The sequence below is a fragment of the Lithobates pipiens genome, unplaced genomic scaffold (assembly GCF_037356315.1).
Source record: "Lithobates pipiens isolate NorthernLeopardFrog02 unplaced genomic scaffold, aLitPip1_a1.2 Scaffold_16, whole genome shotgun sequence".
In the NCBI taxonomy this organism is placed as follows: domain Eukaryota; kingdom Metazoa; phylum Chordata; class Amphibia; order Anura; family Ranidae; genus Lithobates; species Lithobates pipiens.
In genome coordinates this window covers 76,941,528-76,957,694 of record NW_027507748.1, presented here as the reverse complement: position 1 = coordinate 76,957,694, position 16,167 = coordinate 76,941,528, and the positions used below count along the sequence as shown (strand labels likewise).

At 39.1% G+C, this 16,167-nt stretch overlaps 1 protein-coding gene across 5 annotated transcripts in view; it reads left to right on the top strand.

Moving 5' to 3' along the window:
- The window catches only part of NCAM2 (neural cell adhesion molecule 2), a 506,619-nt gene extending 494,564 nt beyond the window's left edge, over window positions 1-12,055 (top strand). For all 5 annotated transcript variants that reach the window (XM_077480043.1, XM_077480044.1, XM_077480048.1 and 2 more), the window contains one exon: window positions 11,671-12,055. In XM_077480043.1, the coding sequence (XP_077336169.1) occupies window positions 11,671-11,782 (112 nt within the window). In that variant the 3' untranslated portion in view covers window positions 11,783-12,055. The remainder of the gene's footprint in view (window positions 1-11,670) is intronic.
- Window positions 12,056-16,167: the final 4,112 nt, after the last annotated feature.

The window sequence follows — 16,167 nt, the reverse complement described above, 5'->3', positions numbered from 1 at the left end:
TTTATAGGTCAGCTCTAAAACTTTGTCGGTTGGATATTCCGACGGAAACAGTCCGATGGAGCCCATACATGGTTGGATTATCCGACAACATGGTCCGCTCGGACATTTTCCGTCGGAATGTCCGACCGTGTGTACAAGGGCTAACACTTTTGAAGGCCCTGGAGCACCAGGAAAATGGAAATGCCCCAAACATGACCCCATTTTTGAAAGAAAGCAATGTATAATCTTAGGGGCATAATGAGTCTTTTGAACGTCATCTTTCTCTGCAAGTTTTCGGAAAATGTGTAAAAAAAATGAAAACACATTTTTTTACACAAAGTTGTCCATTTGTACAATATTTCTAACATATAGAATGTAGATACCAAAAATTACACCCCAAAATAGATTCTCCTACTTCTCCTGAGTACGGCTATACCACATGTGGGAGACTTTTACATAGCCTGGCCACTTAGAGGCCCAACATGCAGGGAGCACCATCAGGTGTTCTAGGGGCATAAATGTCAACTCTAATTTGACTACCTATTACTCTTTTGTGAGGCACTCTAGTGGTATGGATGTGGCATGGATGAGAACTGATGTGGCATGGATGAGCATGAATGGGGATGGATGAGCCATGGATGGGGATGGCTGAGTATGGATGGGAGGACTGAGCATGAATGAATATGGCTGAGTACGGCTGGGTACAGCTTGGTATGCCTGGGTATGGTTGAGTATGGCTGGGTATGGCTGAGTATGGCTGAGTACAGCTGAGTATGGCTGGGTATGGCTTAGTATGGCTGATTATGACTGGGTAAGGATGTGGGTGGATGGGATGGCTGAGCATGGATGGATGGATGAGTATTGCTGAGTATGGATGGATGGTAGAGTATGGATGAGTATTGCTGATTATGGATGTATGGCTGAGCATGGATGGATGAGTATTGCTGAATATGGATGGATGGATGAATATTGTTGAGTATGGATGGATGGCTGAGCATGGATGGATGTGTATTGATGAGGATGGATGGCTGAGTATTGCTGATTATGGCTGGGGATAGATGGGATGGCTGAGCATGGATGGATGGATGGCAGAATGAAGCAGGAACTGTCACAGATCAGCGCTGCGGGCACTACACATCCAGCCCACAGCGATGCTGTACCTTATCTCTCCCTTATCTCTCCCCTCTCCGCTCTCACTGTACTGATAGATACGAGGAGGGGAGAGAAGGAACCGGATATGATGCTGGTTTGTTAACAAGTGATCGCTCTGTCATTTGACGGAGCGATCATGTGGTAAAGGGCCGCTGTTAGCGGCCATTTACAGTGATCTGTGATGGTCACAGATATTCCCAGTGTGTGGCGGGGCGCGCGGTAGGACAAGTTATCGAGCCACATTGTAGCTGTCATTCGGCTATGATGCAGTCGGGAAGTGGTTATATAGGCGATGACTACTTCTTTTTTTTTATAAATGTAATAGTGTGATACTTTTATAGCATTATCTTCCTTACACAGTACTTGATATGGTAGTGTGATGTGACAGGATCAAGGATAAGGATCAAGGAGCTGTGAATATAGCATAATATAAGTCATGCAGGTAGAACAGCATCAATCGTAGGAAGTCTGTAATGTCACTTTGATGAGGGTCAAGAGTGTAAAATATTTATAAGATAGCTGAACATTTAGAAAGTTAAAAGTTGGAAAATCAAATCTTCAAGGGCAGAACCTCATTCTACCTACACAATTTCAAAATGTTAATATGGTGTTATATCTGTTTTTTTTTATGAAAGCAAGTACACCAGCCAGGGGGTTCACAATGCACAATACCTTGAGACATCAGTGACTAAATACCTGGTTACGTACTTCATGATAAATGGTAATGTTGCCGTTTTTCTGTGTTCCTCAATCTGCAGATAAACCAACAAGGATGAAAGCACCATTCAGCAAATGCCTAAAAGATTTAGTAACAAAATAGGCAGTACTGGGATAAAGGGAAAATATATATTTTTCAATTGTATTTTAAAAAAAAAATTAATTATTATAAAAAAAGACCACCATTTTCCAGACACCAAAGCCAGATGCCCTGTGTGATAGAAGCTTCATCCAAGTGTCACATGACTCATTTTGACTTTTTATTTGGTTATTCTAAAGATACCAGAAGTATAGCTTGTTTTATGAATACATTTTTGTAATTGTAACTGTTCTTAAGGTGACCCTAAAGTCAAAAGCTGATCCTTCTTGCTATTGCCATAACATAAATTAAAGTTAGACTATTCCAATGTTTACCTTTATAATTGAGCAGGTTTCCCAGAGACCATCTGTTTTCTCTCTGCCTCTCAGCAGTGCAGGTCAGTTTTTCTTAGTAAATGGTATTTACTGACTCATGCTGCCTGAACAGCCAACCAGTGCCTGAAAAGGCAGAGCCCCCTGTACCAAGGTGGCAGCAACCAGATAAATTCTATGGGTTTCCACCTCAGGAGAAAGGGTATATTTTGACTGGGGGTGGAGGAGTTGACTTTTGGACTGCTTCAACATCTTGTTTTTGCTTATTTTGTAAATGACGCTCAGTATAACAATAATTTATTAACGCTGCTAAAAAAAAATCTGATTTCATAGAAAAATAAGTTTTAAAATTAAGAGTTGTTCAAATTAAACCATTAACCCCTATTCTTTGCAGTACGAAATAAACAAATATGCACTTGAATGTCTCTGTAGAGACTGTTCATTTAGCTAAGTACATGTTCACTATGCTTAATAAATAAGGGTTATCTGTGTTCACTTTTTTTTTATAGTTTTTGAATTTTCAGCGAAAGCATTGTAACACAGGTATTGGTGTAATGGTTTCATTACATCAGATTGTTACCCGTGTACTATATTGGAGATGTAATATCTCTCAGATATGATTTGGGTTAAATGAGAGTTCTTTGACCATGAGTGAAAGTTTTAACACAATAACAACATTTATTGGTGAGTAGTTGAAAGTCTATCTAATACACAACCATCTACCTATAGTCTACAGCAAGGAAGTAAATATTAGGTTAAAATAACAGACTTCCATGAAGGATACAGAGTATATTCCTTAAAACATTAATCTACAAACAGTAGGACACAAAAGACATAAGACAAACATATTTAGTTACACGTAAAAGGCAGAACTTTCCCATAGTTACCATTCCCACCAAGGTTCCATTCTGATGGCTGCTCTACCATAAAGTGTGTGTTTCCTCCCATCTAGTCTGTATATATCATTACAGGCTGATGCCTCATTGGTTGGCATAGTGGTTGGCATAGTGTGGCTCTGATTCGTGAGTTACCCTATTCCTGGTTAAGGACTGGCTACATCTCTAATCCCTATACTTTGCATAGGTCAGCCCCCTTTAATGCAAATCCTTGTGACTATTCTGAGCAGGAGATTAACTTGAATTTTCCAGGAAAGTTAAGTATTGATTATGGGTAGACCTCCCTTCATTACATATCCCAGCAAGGGATCCTTTGAAGTGAGTATGTATAAAACAATGAGGCTTGGATCCCATTGTTTGTTTACACAAGCCTAGGCACCGACTAGGTCTACCAGAGATTTCTGTGAAGATAATATTTTAAGCCTTACATAGATAAAAGCTAAAGGAAATATATCCATAATTCCAATAATTTACAGCTATTAATGGAGATTTCACATAAACTCATAAGGCAACAGATGGCTCCTTGTGGCCTGCTGAGAATATGAGACTCAGCCACACCGGAAATAATGGTTTATGTGTAATCTTTGAAACTTTTAGCTTTGTCTTCTGAAATAAAAAAAAAATCCTTGTCCATCTCTACAGTCTACATTTCTGGATCCCAGTATCGGTAGTCACTACTTGTTCTAGATATCATAAGTCCATAATAAAAATCACGAGGCAAACCTCCAAAAATAAAACAAGGAGGAAAAAAAAAAACATAAGGATCCTTGTTCTTAACAGTCCAATAATAATAGTACGAAAGTCCATAAGGCCAATCTGGTCTTGTTACCCTTGCTTCTGGGACAGCCTTCCCTGGTGATTCCATTTGGATACAGCATACAGTAAGGTTTCACCCACAAATCCTTGTCTCCTGCTGGTGCTGGTTTCTTCTTTGTGAAGAAGAGCGGTAAACTGAGACCTTGTATTGATTATATTGGTCTCAATCATTTCATGATTAAGAATGCCTATCCGATTCCATTGATTACAGAGTTATTTGACCTCCTCAAAGGAACAATGTTTTTCATGAAGCTTGATTTGTGAGAGGCATACAATCTAGTGAGGATTAAGGAGGCCGAGGAGTGGAAAAATGTGTTTAATACCAGAACAGGCCATTATGAGTACCTCGTAATGCCTTTTGGCCTTTGTTTTCCAGGAATTTATTAGCAATGTCCTCTAAGCCCTTGTACACACGGTCGGAGATTCCGACAGAATGTGTCCTATCAGACTGTTTTGTCGGATATTCCGACTGTGTGTGGTCTCCATTGGACTGTTTCCGTTGGAATATCCAACGGACCAACTTTTCCAAATTGCCGGTAAATTTTTCTGCCAAAATGCTCCAATTGGACATACTCAGATCATGTGTAGCCTACTCCGACGGACAAAGTGCCACGCATGCTCAGATCAAATTCCTAGACCAAAGCTATTGGCTACTAGCCTGAACGTAGTCCCGTCGTAACGAAATAACGTCTTCACGTTATGTACAATCGGATTTTCTGACAACTTTGTCCGACTGTGTGTATGCAACAGGGCAAAATCCGTCTGACAAAATCCAACGGATTTGGTTGTCAGAATGTCCGACCATGTGTACAAGGGCTAAGATTTGTTGCAGTTATGTCTGGTGGTTTATCTCGATGTTATTCTCATATTTTCTGAGTCCCTGGAGAGCCACCACACAGATGTCTGTTGTATGCTTCAGAAAATAAGAGAGAACAATCTCTATTGTTCAATCCTGAACAGGTTAAATTCCTGGGCTATGTCATTTCCACTGCTGTTTTTTTGATGAACCCAGAGAGACTTTCGGCAGTCCTACAGTGGCCTGACCCTTGGGTTTATATCCTCTGCAGCGTTTCCTGGGCTTTCCAACTATTATCTGAAGTTTATTCAAGTTTATTCATAACTTCATATCTCTGGTCAAGCCCCTGACTGTTATGACCAGAAAGGACAGTAACCCACAGAGTTGGTCTCCGGAGTTCATTAAGGCCTTTGAGAGTCTCAAAGCTGCCTTTGTTTCCTTTGTTTCTGCTCCTGTGTTGGCACATCCTGATCCTACAGGTTGATGCTTCTGAGACGGGTGTCGGCACCCTTTTGTCTCAACGGCCTACATCTGAGAGTGCTATGCATCCTTGTGGCTACTTTTTCAAGAAATTGTCACCTGCAGAGTGAAATTATGAGATTAGTGACAGAGAGCTGTTGCGATCATTTTAGCCTTGAAAGAATGGAGACATCTCCTCGAAAGTACCACTGTGCCGGTTCTCATTTTTACTAACCATAAGAATCTCACATTCTTGTCTGAGGCTAAACGCCTGTCTCCCAGAAGGGCATGATGGGCTCTTTTCTTGTCATTTCAATTACATTAAGTAACAAAATATATTGCGCTGTCTATGTAGTAGCAGCCAGCACAAAAGTGTAAAGTAAACAGAGGTAAGTATGGAAAATGTGCAGCGCTAAACAAATAATGATCAATATGAAAAATAAAATTGACATATGAAAAAATATCTCATTTACATTGTCTTATACTTACCTAGAACGTTCTAAGAATGTAAGGGCTGACGCCTTGTCATGACAATTTTCCTCAACTTCCAAGTTGGAGTCGGTTCTGGTTCCTGTGATTCCTCCTGATCATATTCTGGCTACGGTTCACACCAGTCTCGCTTCTCCTTTGGGTGACAAAATTATTGCTGCTCAGGTCCACGCTCCTCCTGAGAAACCTTGTGACCGCTGCTTTGTCCCAGAGAGTCTCCGTACTGCTCCAGACTTACCAGTGGGCCTCCTATAACCCATACCCAGTTTGGGGACAGGGTCTGGCTGTCATCACACAACCTCCAACTTACTGTTCCCTCACTGAAGTTTGCCGCTCAGTTTATTGGGCCTTTCCGTATTCTTTGGAGGATTAACCCAGTGGCTTACACATTAGACCTTCCTTCTAGAATGCGTATTTCGAATGTATTTCATGTTTCCTTATTAAAACCTTATGTTCTGTAACCGCTTTACCACATCAGTGCCACATCCTCACCCTGTACAGGTTGAGAACCATGGGGAGTATGAAGTACAGTCCATTGTTGACTCCTGTAGGTTCCATGGGAGCATAGAGTACCTTGTGCATTGGAAAGGGTACGGTCCAGAGGAACGCTCTTGGGTCTTGTCCTTGGACGTACATGCCCCTGTCCTCCTGATTTCCATAGATGTTTTCCTCTCAAGCTTGTTGGTCCTTCGAGGGGGAGAGGTCGTTGAGGAGGGGGTACTGTCAAGGCTGGGTTCAGCCCTTCCTTCTCTGAGCTGGCCGCTTAGTTGTCAGCTAATTGCCAGCTCCCATCTCTCTCCACAGTTACTCAGATGTTAATGATCCTGCTCATAAGTCCTGCCTACTTAAGCCGTCCAGTCCAGAGGAGCTCTGCCTTCACCTTGGTCACATCACAAAAAACTATCTCCTGCATTCCTGTTTAAAGACTGGCTTTGCTGACATCCCTTCTGGCTCCAGGTCCTGCTTGCTGTTCCACTACTTTGATCCCTGACATATGGCTTGGCTGACTATATGTTCCGGTTACTGAATTTTGGCTACGTTTTGACTATGTTTGTTCTTTTTACATTTATTATTAAACAAGTGTGATTTAACTGTACTTCTGTCTCGGTATGATTTCATGGTTTCTGACAGTGCCAAACATTTGTGCATGTAGCTCTGTCCTTGGCTACCATGTGTAGCTACTGTATGCATCCTGCCTTTAGCAGGCTACGGAAGAGGTCATCCCTTTAAGAGTTCTTAGTGCAGATTAGGCAGTGTCAACTAAGCAGACAAAATAATTTAATTTTAGAATATGGATAAGTGTGATGTCACCAGTTACTTGTGTCTTCAGGAACAATCAAACTAAATTACTCTTAAGTACAATTGTACTATACTCCCTGCGATATACCAATCACTATGAGTCTCACAAGTCCCAGTATATCTATATGATATTCAAGTAATGCTCTTTGAACTTAGTTATGGCACAAAAAGAAAACTGACCAACAAAAAAAATGACCGATGACCACATATGATGACTGCCAAATATTAGAATGGTAGAGAGGACTGTATGTCACATATACAAAGAAAATAGTCATATGACTGTTGCTAATCCCATAGCATAACACAATGCTTTAGAAAACAACATGATCCTATGCACCCTCAATGGGGTTCTAGTACATCTGTAAACTCTCAAGGAGGAGAGGACTCCTCACTCCTGACACACCTCAAGGGCTCTAGCTGTGTCGGGAATTGAGGGACAGCTCCCTTACCCTCAATTGATTTTTATTAGGGTTGAAAAACATACAAACTGGGTTATTGCATAGTGTAGAATAATGGTATACAGATAGTAAGAGTAGCTATGAGCATAGTTCCATCTAGCAAGGATAAGATACAAATGATGTGTCATGTTGAGTGGTTTCCTTTTCTATGTAAGACTTTGGTGGTAACCAGGTATGAAAACAATCAATGTATTAAGAGTAATATGTTGTAAATTTTCCCTAATCTAAAAGTAGTCTTATGCCGTATACACACGATCGGAATTTCAGCCCGCAAAATACCGATGAGAGTTTTTCATCAAGAAATGCGACTGTGTATACACTCCATCAGACTTTTGCTGGCCAAATTCCAGCCAGCAAAATATTGAGAGCATGCTCTCAATTTTTCAGTCGGGAAAAGTTCCTATCCGAAAATGGGATCGTCTGTGGCAATTCCGACGTGCAAAACTCCTATCCATGCTTGGAAACAATTCAATGCATGTTCGGAAGCATTGAACTTCATTTTCTCGGCTCGTTGTGGTGATGTACATCACCGCGTTCTTGACGGTCGTAATTTGAACTTTTGCATGACCGGGTATGCAAGGCAAACTTGAGCGGAATCCCATCGGAAAAGCCGTCATATCTTTTTCTGAGGAGAAATCTGATTGTGTGTACATGGCATTACTCTGTACTTTACATGTTGTTCCTGAACGGTGTTGGGAATTTTTGCTTACCATCTGGATTTGCTCTGAGTTGTATTTTCCCACAGTACACAGTGAGCTTGTTTCCTGAACTCATAATCCTTTCAATAAATGGATAAAGAGAAAGGAGTGTAGATAGGAAGGATAAAGAAGGGAAAGAGTAGAAGGGAATAGAGATTCAGAAAATGAGGGGATAGATTAGAAGACTAGATATGTGTTCTGCTGGAGAGTCCTTTTGGCTAGATTCAGATCAGCTTAAAGTGTTTGACAGGGATATATGCATGTAGACAGCCCACGGTTTCCAGCTGTATTCGCTTTGAATACCCATATATGAGCAATGGAAACATAGGAAAACTTGATTTTTTTGCACAATTGGTTAATCAAAATGAAAACTTTCTAAATTTTGCAGTGTGGCCAGTATTTGTTTACCAAATATTAATTTAACCCCACTGTAAATCCTTTGAGAATGATTTCAAAAGCTGCAGTACGGTTGCACTGTGGTTTATAAAAGTAAATACATTTATAAAATGCCACAATGTGCACAATAAAAATGAATGAAAGGTCTTTGGAAAAAAAAGAAAAAGTTGAAAGGAGATAATCATCATTATCACCCTGACCTGTAAAGACAATGGAACCAATCATGGAGCTCTGTCTGTTGTACTAAGCAGAGAGAACTCTATTGGGCACTGCATTCCACATGCTGCAGCCCGCATTTTATGAATGGACTGCAAAATGTGGGCTATAATATGGACTTGCACTGGGGCATATAAGGGAGAGCAGGTATCAACTCTCTTATAACGTATCTCCTTTGTGTCCATGTCTTGGTTGCAAAGAGCTTTGCAAGAAAAATATCTGTTGCAAAAATGCCACTTTTTTTTTTCTTTCACATGAAAAAGAAGCATGGTTCCACATTGATTTCACTTTTTTCAATATCCACTATGTATATGTGATTATGACATTGACACTGTAAAAATAATAAAGGACTTATTTAATTTACAGTTTTGAGATCAATGATGATGTAAAAAAAAATAACCAACCCATAAAAACAAAGCTGACTTTGGCATAAAATTATCACATCAAAAAAAAAAATTCTTATGGAGACATTAGTTCTGTTGACCCTGGTGACAACTCCCCTCACTTTGGAAGGATTTCTTCTTACTTTCTTTTTGGTTATGGCACAATAAATCTTCCCAGTAGAACACAGATGCCAAAATAGGGGATATAGCCCTCCCTTACTGAATACAAAATAAAAAAAAAAAGCATTTTGCCTATAGTTCTAATTCAACTCCAGATATTTTTTATAACCAGCGAAGTGAGGAAGATTTAAAATTCCTGTATTTCTATCTTTGATCCTGTTATGAACATTTGGCCTCACTTCTGGCCACCCTGCCTGTCTGTCTTAACCTCCCTGATGGTAATCCAGAGTGTGGCTCGGACTTGAATTTCCATTACAAAAAGCAGTAACCCAGAGGAACACTCAGGATTGCATTGCAGTATCCTGAGAAAATTACTTACCTTGTCCCCAGGATTCTGTGATGTCTGTGGGCTGTGTTCTCTTCCCGATGTACTGTGTTCCGGGCTCCGCTACCTGTCAGTGTCATGGCGCATGGGGGCGAAGCCCGGCACCAAATTCAAAAAGTGCAAAAGCAAAACACATACAGTACACTTACAGATTACAATACTGTATCAAATTATTTCACATCCCTTGTGTCCCTAATGTTTTGTCCAGTGCCCTACATGCAGTTTAATATTATATATACTGTTCATTCTGCCTGGAAACTTAAGATTGTCCATGGCAACCAAAAAGAGTCCCTTTATGTCAAAAGCGGGTTTAGAACAGCTAGAAAACAGTGATAGTATATTGGATTCACTTGCAGAATTTAGCAATAATGATTAGTTGGGAAATTCGTCATCAAACACTGAAAGTAGCGACAGCGACAATTCTGCAACTGAGCAAATTTCTGTAGTTTTGATTTGATTACATTATTGAATAAAATTTATAATTTTTTTATTATTATTTGTGATAATTATTTATAGTTATTTATTATATTATAATTTATGATTTTGTGTTTCAAACTTTATCATACCTAGGATGTCTATTAGACTCTTGTTTGAGCAGATTTAAGTCAGTTATTCCTAAGAATTACAGGCCTACAATATAAAATGCCCAATTTCCATGCAAAACAATGTACCACTTTGAGACATAAAAATCTGACATAATCATACTGCCAGTGATGTTACTAGGCTTTCTCTATAAGAAATGGGAGTGTTGGTGTTACCAGGACAAAAAGGCATCAAGAGCAATAAAACTCTGAAGACAAAAACACTGTGCACTTTGCAAAGTAAAGTTGCATTCCACAAGTGCAGTTGCTCCAGAGCTTTGTAAATGAGGTAATGCTTCACTGTGCAAAGAATACCCAATCACATGCAAGGAAAAAAAACAAAACAGCATTTACTAAACTCTGGAGCAACTGCTCTTGCGGAGTGCAACTGCAGCCTATTTGCCTAGTAAGTAAAGCAACCCCCACTGTCATAAGTCCTAGTCCTACCCCACACTACTAAAAATTTGTTTTTGTTTTTGTCTGTGTACCTGGTGGAGAAATTTCCCATTATTTCCTCCTGCAAAAGGCAGTGAGATGAAATATACCCTAAAAGGCACAGGATAGCTTTAAAAACCTTACATATATTAAGCCTTCCTATCTCTATTTAAAACAATTTGGACCAAGCTACAAACTGTTTACTCCACTAACAGTTACAGCAGATGAGACCACTGTATATATTTTATGTAATTTCAGCTATATACAGTATACTGTTCTGTGTTCTGGAAGTAGGATGAGACCTTCCTGTCCTGCTCCCAGAGCAAAATCGAAAGGGGTTGATTGCTGCTCAGCCATTTGGAGGAAGCTTTGTATACTATGAATTAATGGTTAAGGCTGAGGCTGATGACATCACAGACTCCACCTCAGCCAGTCAGAGGTAGCTTCATTCAAAGAATACAAAGCTTTCTCTGAATGACTGAACAGCACTCAGTTGACTCCTTTTTGTAGCGGGGGGGGGGGGGGGTCTCCAAGGCACCAAGCCACTGCAACTGTTAGTGAAGCAAATAGTTAATTTGCACCAGCATGGTCCACAAAAACTATTTAAGGTAAATTAAACTTGGCGGTCAGCTTTAACTACCCTGTTTCCCCGAAAATAAGACCTAGCGTGACTGTCGGTGATGGCTGCAATATAAGCCCTACCTCCCAAATAAGCCCTAGTTGAAGTCCTTGTAGGTCTTATTTTCAGGGTGGGGATTATTTTTGGGGAAACAGGGTAGGGCTTATTTGGGGAGTAGGGCTTATATTGCAGCCATCACCGACAATCACGCTAGGTCTTATATTCGGGGAAACAGGGTAGATTGCTGTAATCTTTGTGGATTCTGCAAACTAATCTCCCCTTTCTTTACTGTTTATCTATATCAGTTTCATTCTATGCAATTTGTCATGACTTTTTGCTGACCTTTTACATATTTTTCATTTCAGGAAATTACTACTAAAGGAAGAAAATGGGAAAGAAGCTTTGAGTGCCGAAACAATTGAAATCAAAATATCGAATGACATCATCCAAACAAAAGAAACTGACAGTAAAGCATAGCATGATACAGCTTATTATCATACAATATGGGAGATTGGTGACACAAACCCAAATGTCAGTGCTCTGCTGCAGACAATTATTGGCTAATCTTAGCTTTCGATTGTCAGTAAAAGTGTCCATACCTGAAACAACTCACATCTACTGTACTTAAAGATTTTGTTTATTAATTTAGTTTGTTTGTCTGACTGATAACAGTATAAATGTATAAAGTTAAAGATGATTGCAAAAATTCCTTTAATTTATTATAAAATAAAGTGTTCTATTTATAAAATATTTTCTTTTTTTCCTTGTTAAGAAGGCATCCTGTGGTTTGGCAAATGTGCTATACTAATATATAATGCATACTTTTCACACCTAGTTCTCTTTTAAGTTATCTTGTAGGTTGAACACCAGAAAAACATGTTCATTAGATGAAGGGAAACCTGTAGAAATATATATTTATTGTATTAGTGTAGAGTTGTTCTTATCTGTGAGCAGATAGTAAAGCTGAGTTGCTATATAGTGTAAATTGCTGCATAAGGCATCCCTAGATGTTGTGGCTGCATTTGTTTTCCTTTTCTCAGCTTCTATTCATTCGTTTTAATCTGGTGATCCTGTGAACAACATGCTTCCTTTGCCTGGGTGGCTATGCCCAATTGCTACACTGTATCTTCGGAGGAAGCCGTAGTCGTCGAACTGGGCTAATCTCTTAATTCATACTACTAACCTTTCCTCTGTGCCTCACCTTGATTACATGGGCAAGGGGGTTTGTATTTTCAATTTAGCTTAAAGGAAGTGTCAAGGACATTACATTTCTGGTAGGATCAACAGGTATTATTGGTACTTGCAGTACATGTTCTTCTCTTGATAAAAGAAAATGAATCCACCACATCTAAGGACTAATAATGTGCAACATAGAACCTTTTTTTTTTTTTTGGTTTTCAATATCAATGCTCTTTAAGAGGACACATTTAGCAAAAAAAATGAACATTTCCTATTTACAGAAGCGCTAACAATAGCTCTGTAGTTGTTTTCCCTGTATCTATATGTGGGTTTCAATCCATTCTGGATTTACTGATATAATGGTTACATAGCAAAGCATGCTGTTTAAGAACATAGATCTGAACACACTGGCTATGTTTTTTTGTTTTGTTTTTAATGTTACCTACATTTTACTCTTTCCATTTGGAACAAACTAATTTCTAGCCTATAAAAAATGTGTGTTTTGTGGAAGAATTATTATTGTTTGCCATATTTTTGTTTTTGTTTTTATAATTGTGAATTTAGGAGACATTTTTTATTGCAAGCCGTCTCAGTTACCAGAAGTTTTTTTGTGTATAGTTTCAGCAAGTGCAGAAAGTATCTTGGCAAACATAACATATGATAACATACTGTACATTTACAGTATATTCCCAAATGTGGTATGGGTCAACCATCTCAACAGTTAGCGGTAGTCAATTTTGCAAAACTATGGGTCAGCACCATCGCCATCTCAGAGTTAAAACTGAATTAAAGCTGTTTTGGTGTGTATTGTTACCCATTTACTATATTTGAGATTTAATATCTCTGAGATATGATTTGGGTTAAAAGAGAATTATTTGGCCATAAGACCCCATTCACACCTGAGCGTTTTGTAGCCCTACGCCTGAAGCTACAAAACGCTGGAGGGGAAAAAATACATTATTCTCAATGGAGATGGTTCACATCTCCACTCCAAGTCGCCTGAAGCCCTACGCCTGAAGCTCAAACAAGTTCCGGACCGAATCGGGCTGATTTGGGCGTTTTCATTCCCATAGAAACTAATGGAAACGCTCGATTCGAGCGTTTAGCGCGACAACGAGCGTTTCTATGGGCGTTTTGGCGCTGTATCTGCAATGCTTAACATTGGTGACCTTTTGCCCTGCACAAATTCGCGACAAAATGCGGCAAAAAACGCCGCGAATCGCGGTAAAAAACGCAGCAAAAAACGCTTGAAAAAGCTACGCTCAGGTGTGAATGCAGCCTAAGTGAAAGCTTTAACACAATAACAAAAATGTATTGGTATATAGTAAAGTAGGCCTAGACTAATTCACAGCAATCTAATTGTACAGGCAAAGGGTAAAAATCATGGCTTACATAAAGGAATACTGAGTATATTCCTTAAAACATTAATCTACAAACATTAGGACAGAAAATACATAAGACCAACATATTTAGATACAAGTACAAGGGAGATTTCCTATATTTACCATTCCTTTAGAGGTTCCATTCATTTGACTGCTCTGCTATATAGTGTGTGTTTCCCTCCCATCTAGCCTGTGTATATCATTACAGGCTGATGCCTCATTGGTTGGCATGGCGTGACTCTGATTGGTGGGCTTCCCTAGCCTGTTTCAGGATTGGCTGCATCTTCTATCCCTATACTTTGCATACGTTTGCCCCCTTTAATGCAAAACTTTAGCACCGACTATTTTGAGTGGGAGACTTAACTTGTAGGTACATGACCTTCAGGAAAGTTAAGTATTGATGATGGTTGACCCTCATTGCATATCTAAACATGGGATCCTTTTAAGTGAGTGTGAGAACAATGAGGTTTGGGTCCCATTGTATATACAAGCTTAGGCACCGAATTGTCTGTCTAACAGACACTTCTGTGAAGCTATGTTGCTTGCCCTCCATAGATACAAGCTAAATGAAATATATTAATAATTACAATATTTACAGCTATTAATGGAGATTTCACATAAACTCATAAGGCAACAGATGTCCCCTTGTGGCTAGTTGAGAATATGAGACTTGGCCACACCTAAAATAATAGTTTATGTGTAATCTCCATTAATATTTGGAACATTTGGCTTTGTTTTCTGAAATAAAAAAAACTCTTTGAGAAAAAAAAAGTAAACTCTCCATTTTTGCAGTCCACATTTCTGGATCCCAGTATTGGTAGTCATCACCAAAAAAAACCATGAAGATCCTTATTCGCAACAGTCCAATAATAATAGTACGAAAGTCCCTAATGCCAATCTGGTCATGTTACCCTTTCCCAATGACACGTGTAACAATTTGAATGGTTACATCATTCAGCCAGGTTGTCTGATTTTCAACCCCCATCTTTCTTCCTCCATTCTCATATGGCCGCAAGTAACTCTGCCCCGCTTTCTGCTGAATACCACTGTGTTTGTGTATGACCCTTCAAGTATCCGGGAGGATCTTGTTGCCATCGAAACTCACCACTAACTAATTTTACTGAAACTGTGTTCAGTTAGACCAACCCTGATGGGCTAAAACCTTGGCTGTTGCCAACTATTTGTGCATATAGCTCCTTCCTTGGCTACCATGTGTAGCTACTGTACAAGTCCTGCCTTTAGCAGGCTATGGAAGAGTTCATAACTTTAAGAGGTCTCAGTGCAGATTAGACAGCGTCAACTAAGCAGACAAAAATAACTTGATTTCAGAATACGGATAAGTGGGATTCCACCAGTTACTTGTGGCTTCAGGAACAATCAAACTAAATTACTCTTAAGTACAGTTGTATTATACTCTCTGCTATTTGCCAATCACTATGAGTCTCACAAGTCCCAGTATATCTATATGATATTCAAGCAATGCTCTTTGCACTTAGGTATGGCACAAAAAAGAAAACTGACCAAAAAAAACAAAAACAAATGATCACTCCCACATATTAAGACTGTAGAGAGGATTGTGTGGCACATATACAAAGAAAATAGTCACATGACTGTTGCGAAACCCTGGTGTTACTGTTACTATTGTCATAGTTGGTAATAGCTACAATGACATAAATGTATCTAAAACAATTATCCAATGTCGAAAGAGAAAAAAACAAAAAACAGATCTGTTGGAACTTGGCCCAATCCCCAAAATGCTATAGGGAGGCTTTAATATTCTATATCAACATTTTTAACTGTTTTAAATGTTCTCCATATAATGTTCCCCATACTTCCCTCTTTTTTTTGTTTATTTCACCATAGCGAAACCAAACTCAAGAATCACCAAAAAATAAAGGTGATATTGGAACAAAAGAAAAATGGTTAACTTTAAATGAAAAAGAAAAAAAAAATAACATTTTTTTTTAAAAAGGTACAGATTTAATGCTGCTTCAACCTGAGATTTGTGATACCCCTTTCTCTTTAGATTGTTAAAGAGCATTGAATCTGTATTTTGTTAAACAAAAAAAAAATTAAACTGCTCTCAAACATTACAGCTATATAAAAGGCAACACCCTCTCTTGGTAGTAATTAACATATTAGTAGATTCTCAGTGAAGATCAATTTTCAAGTCAGGCAGGCCACAATACATTGTATTAGAGAGAGGACAGAAACTCTGTTTAACCTCCCTGGCGGTATGATTCAGTCTGGAATTAGGTGCTGAAAGCGGTACAATTATTTTGCATGGAAATCTGGCGTTTT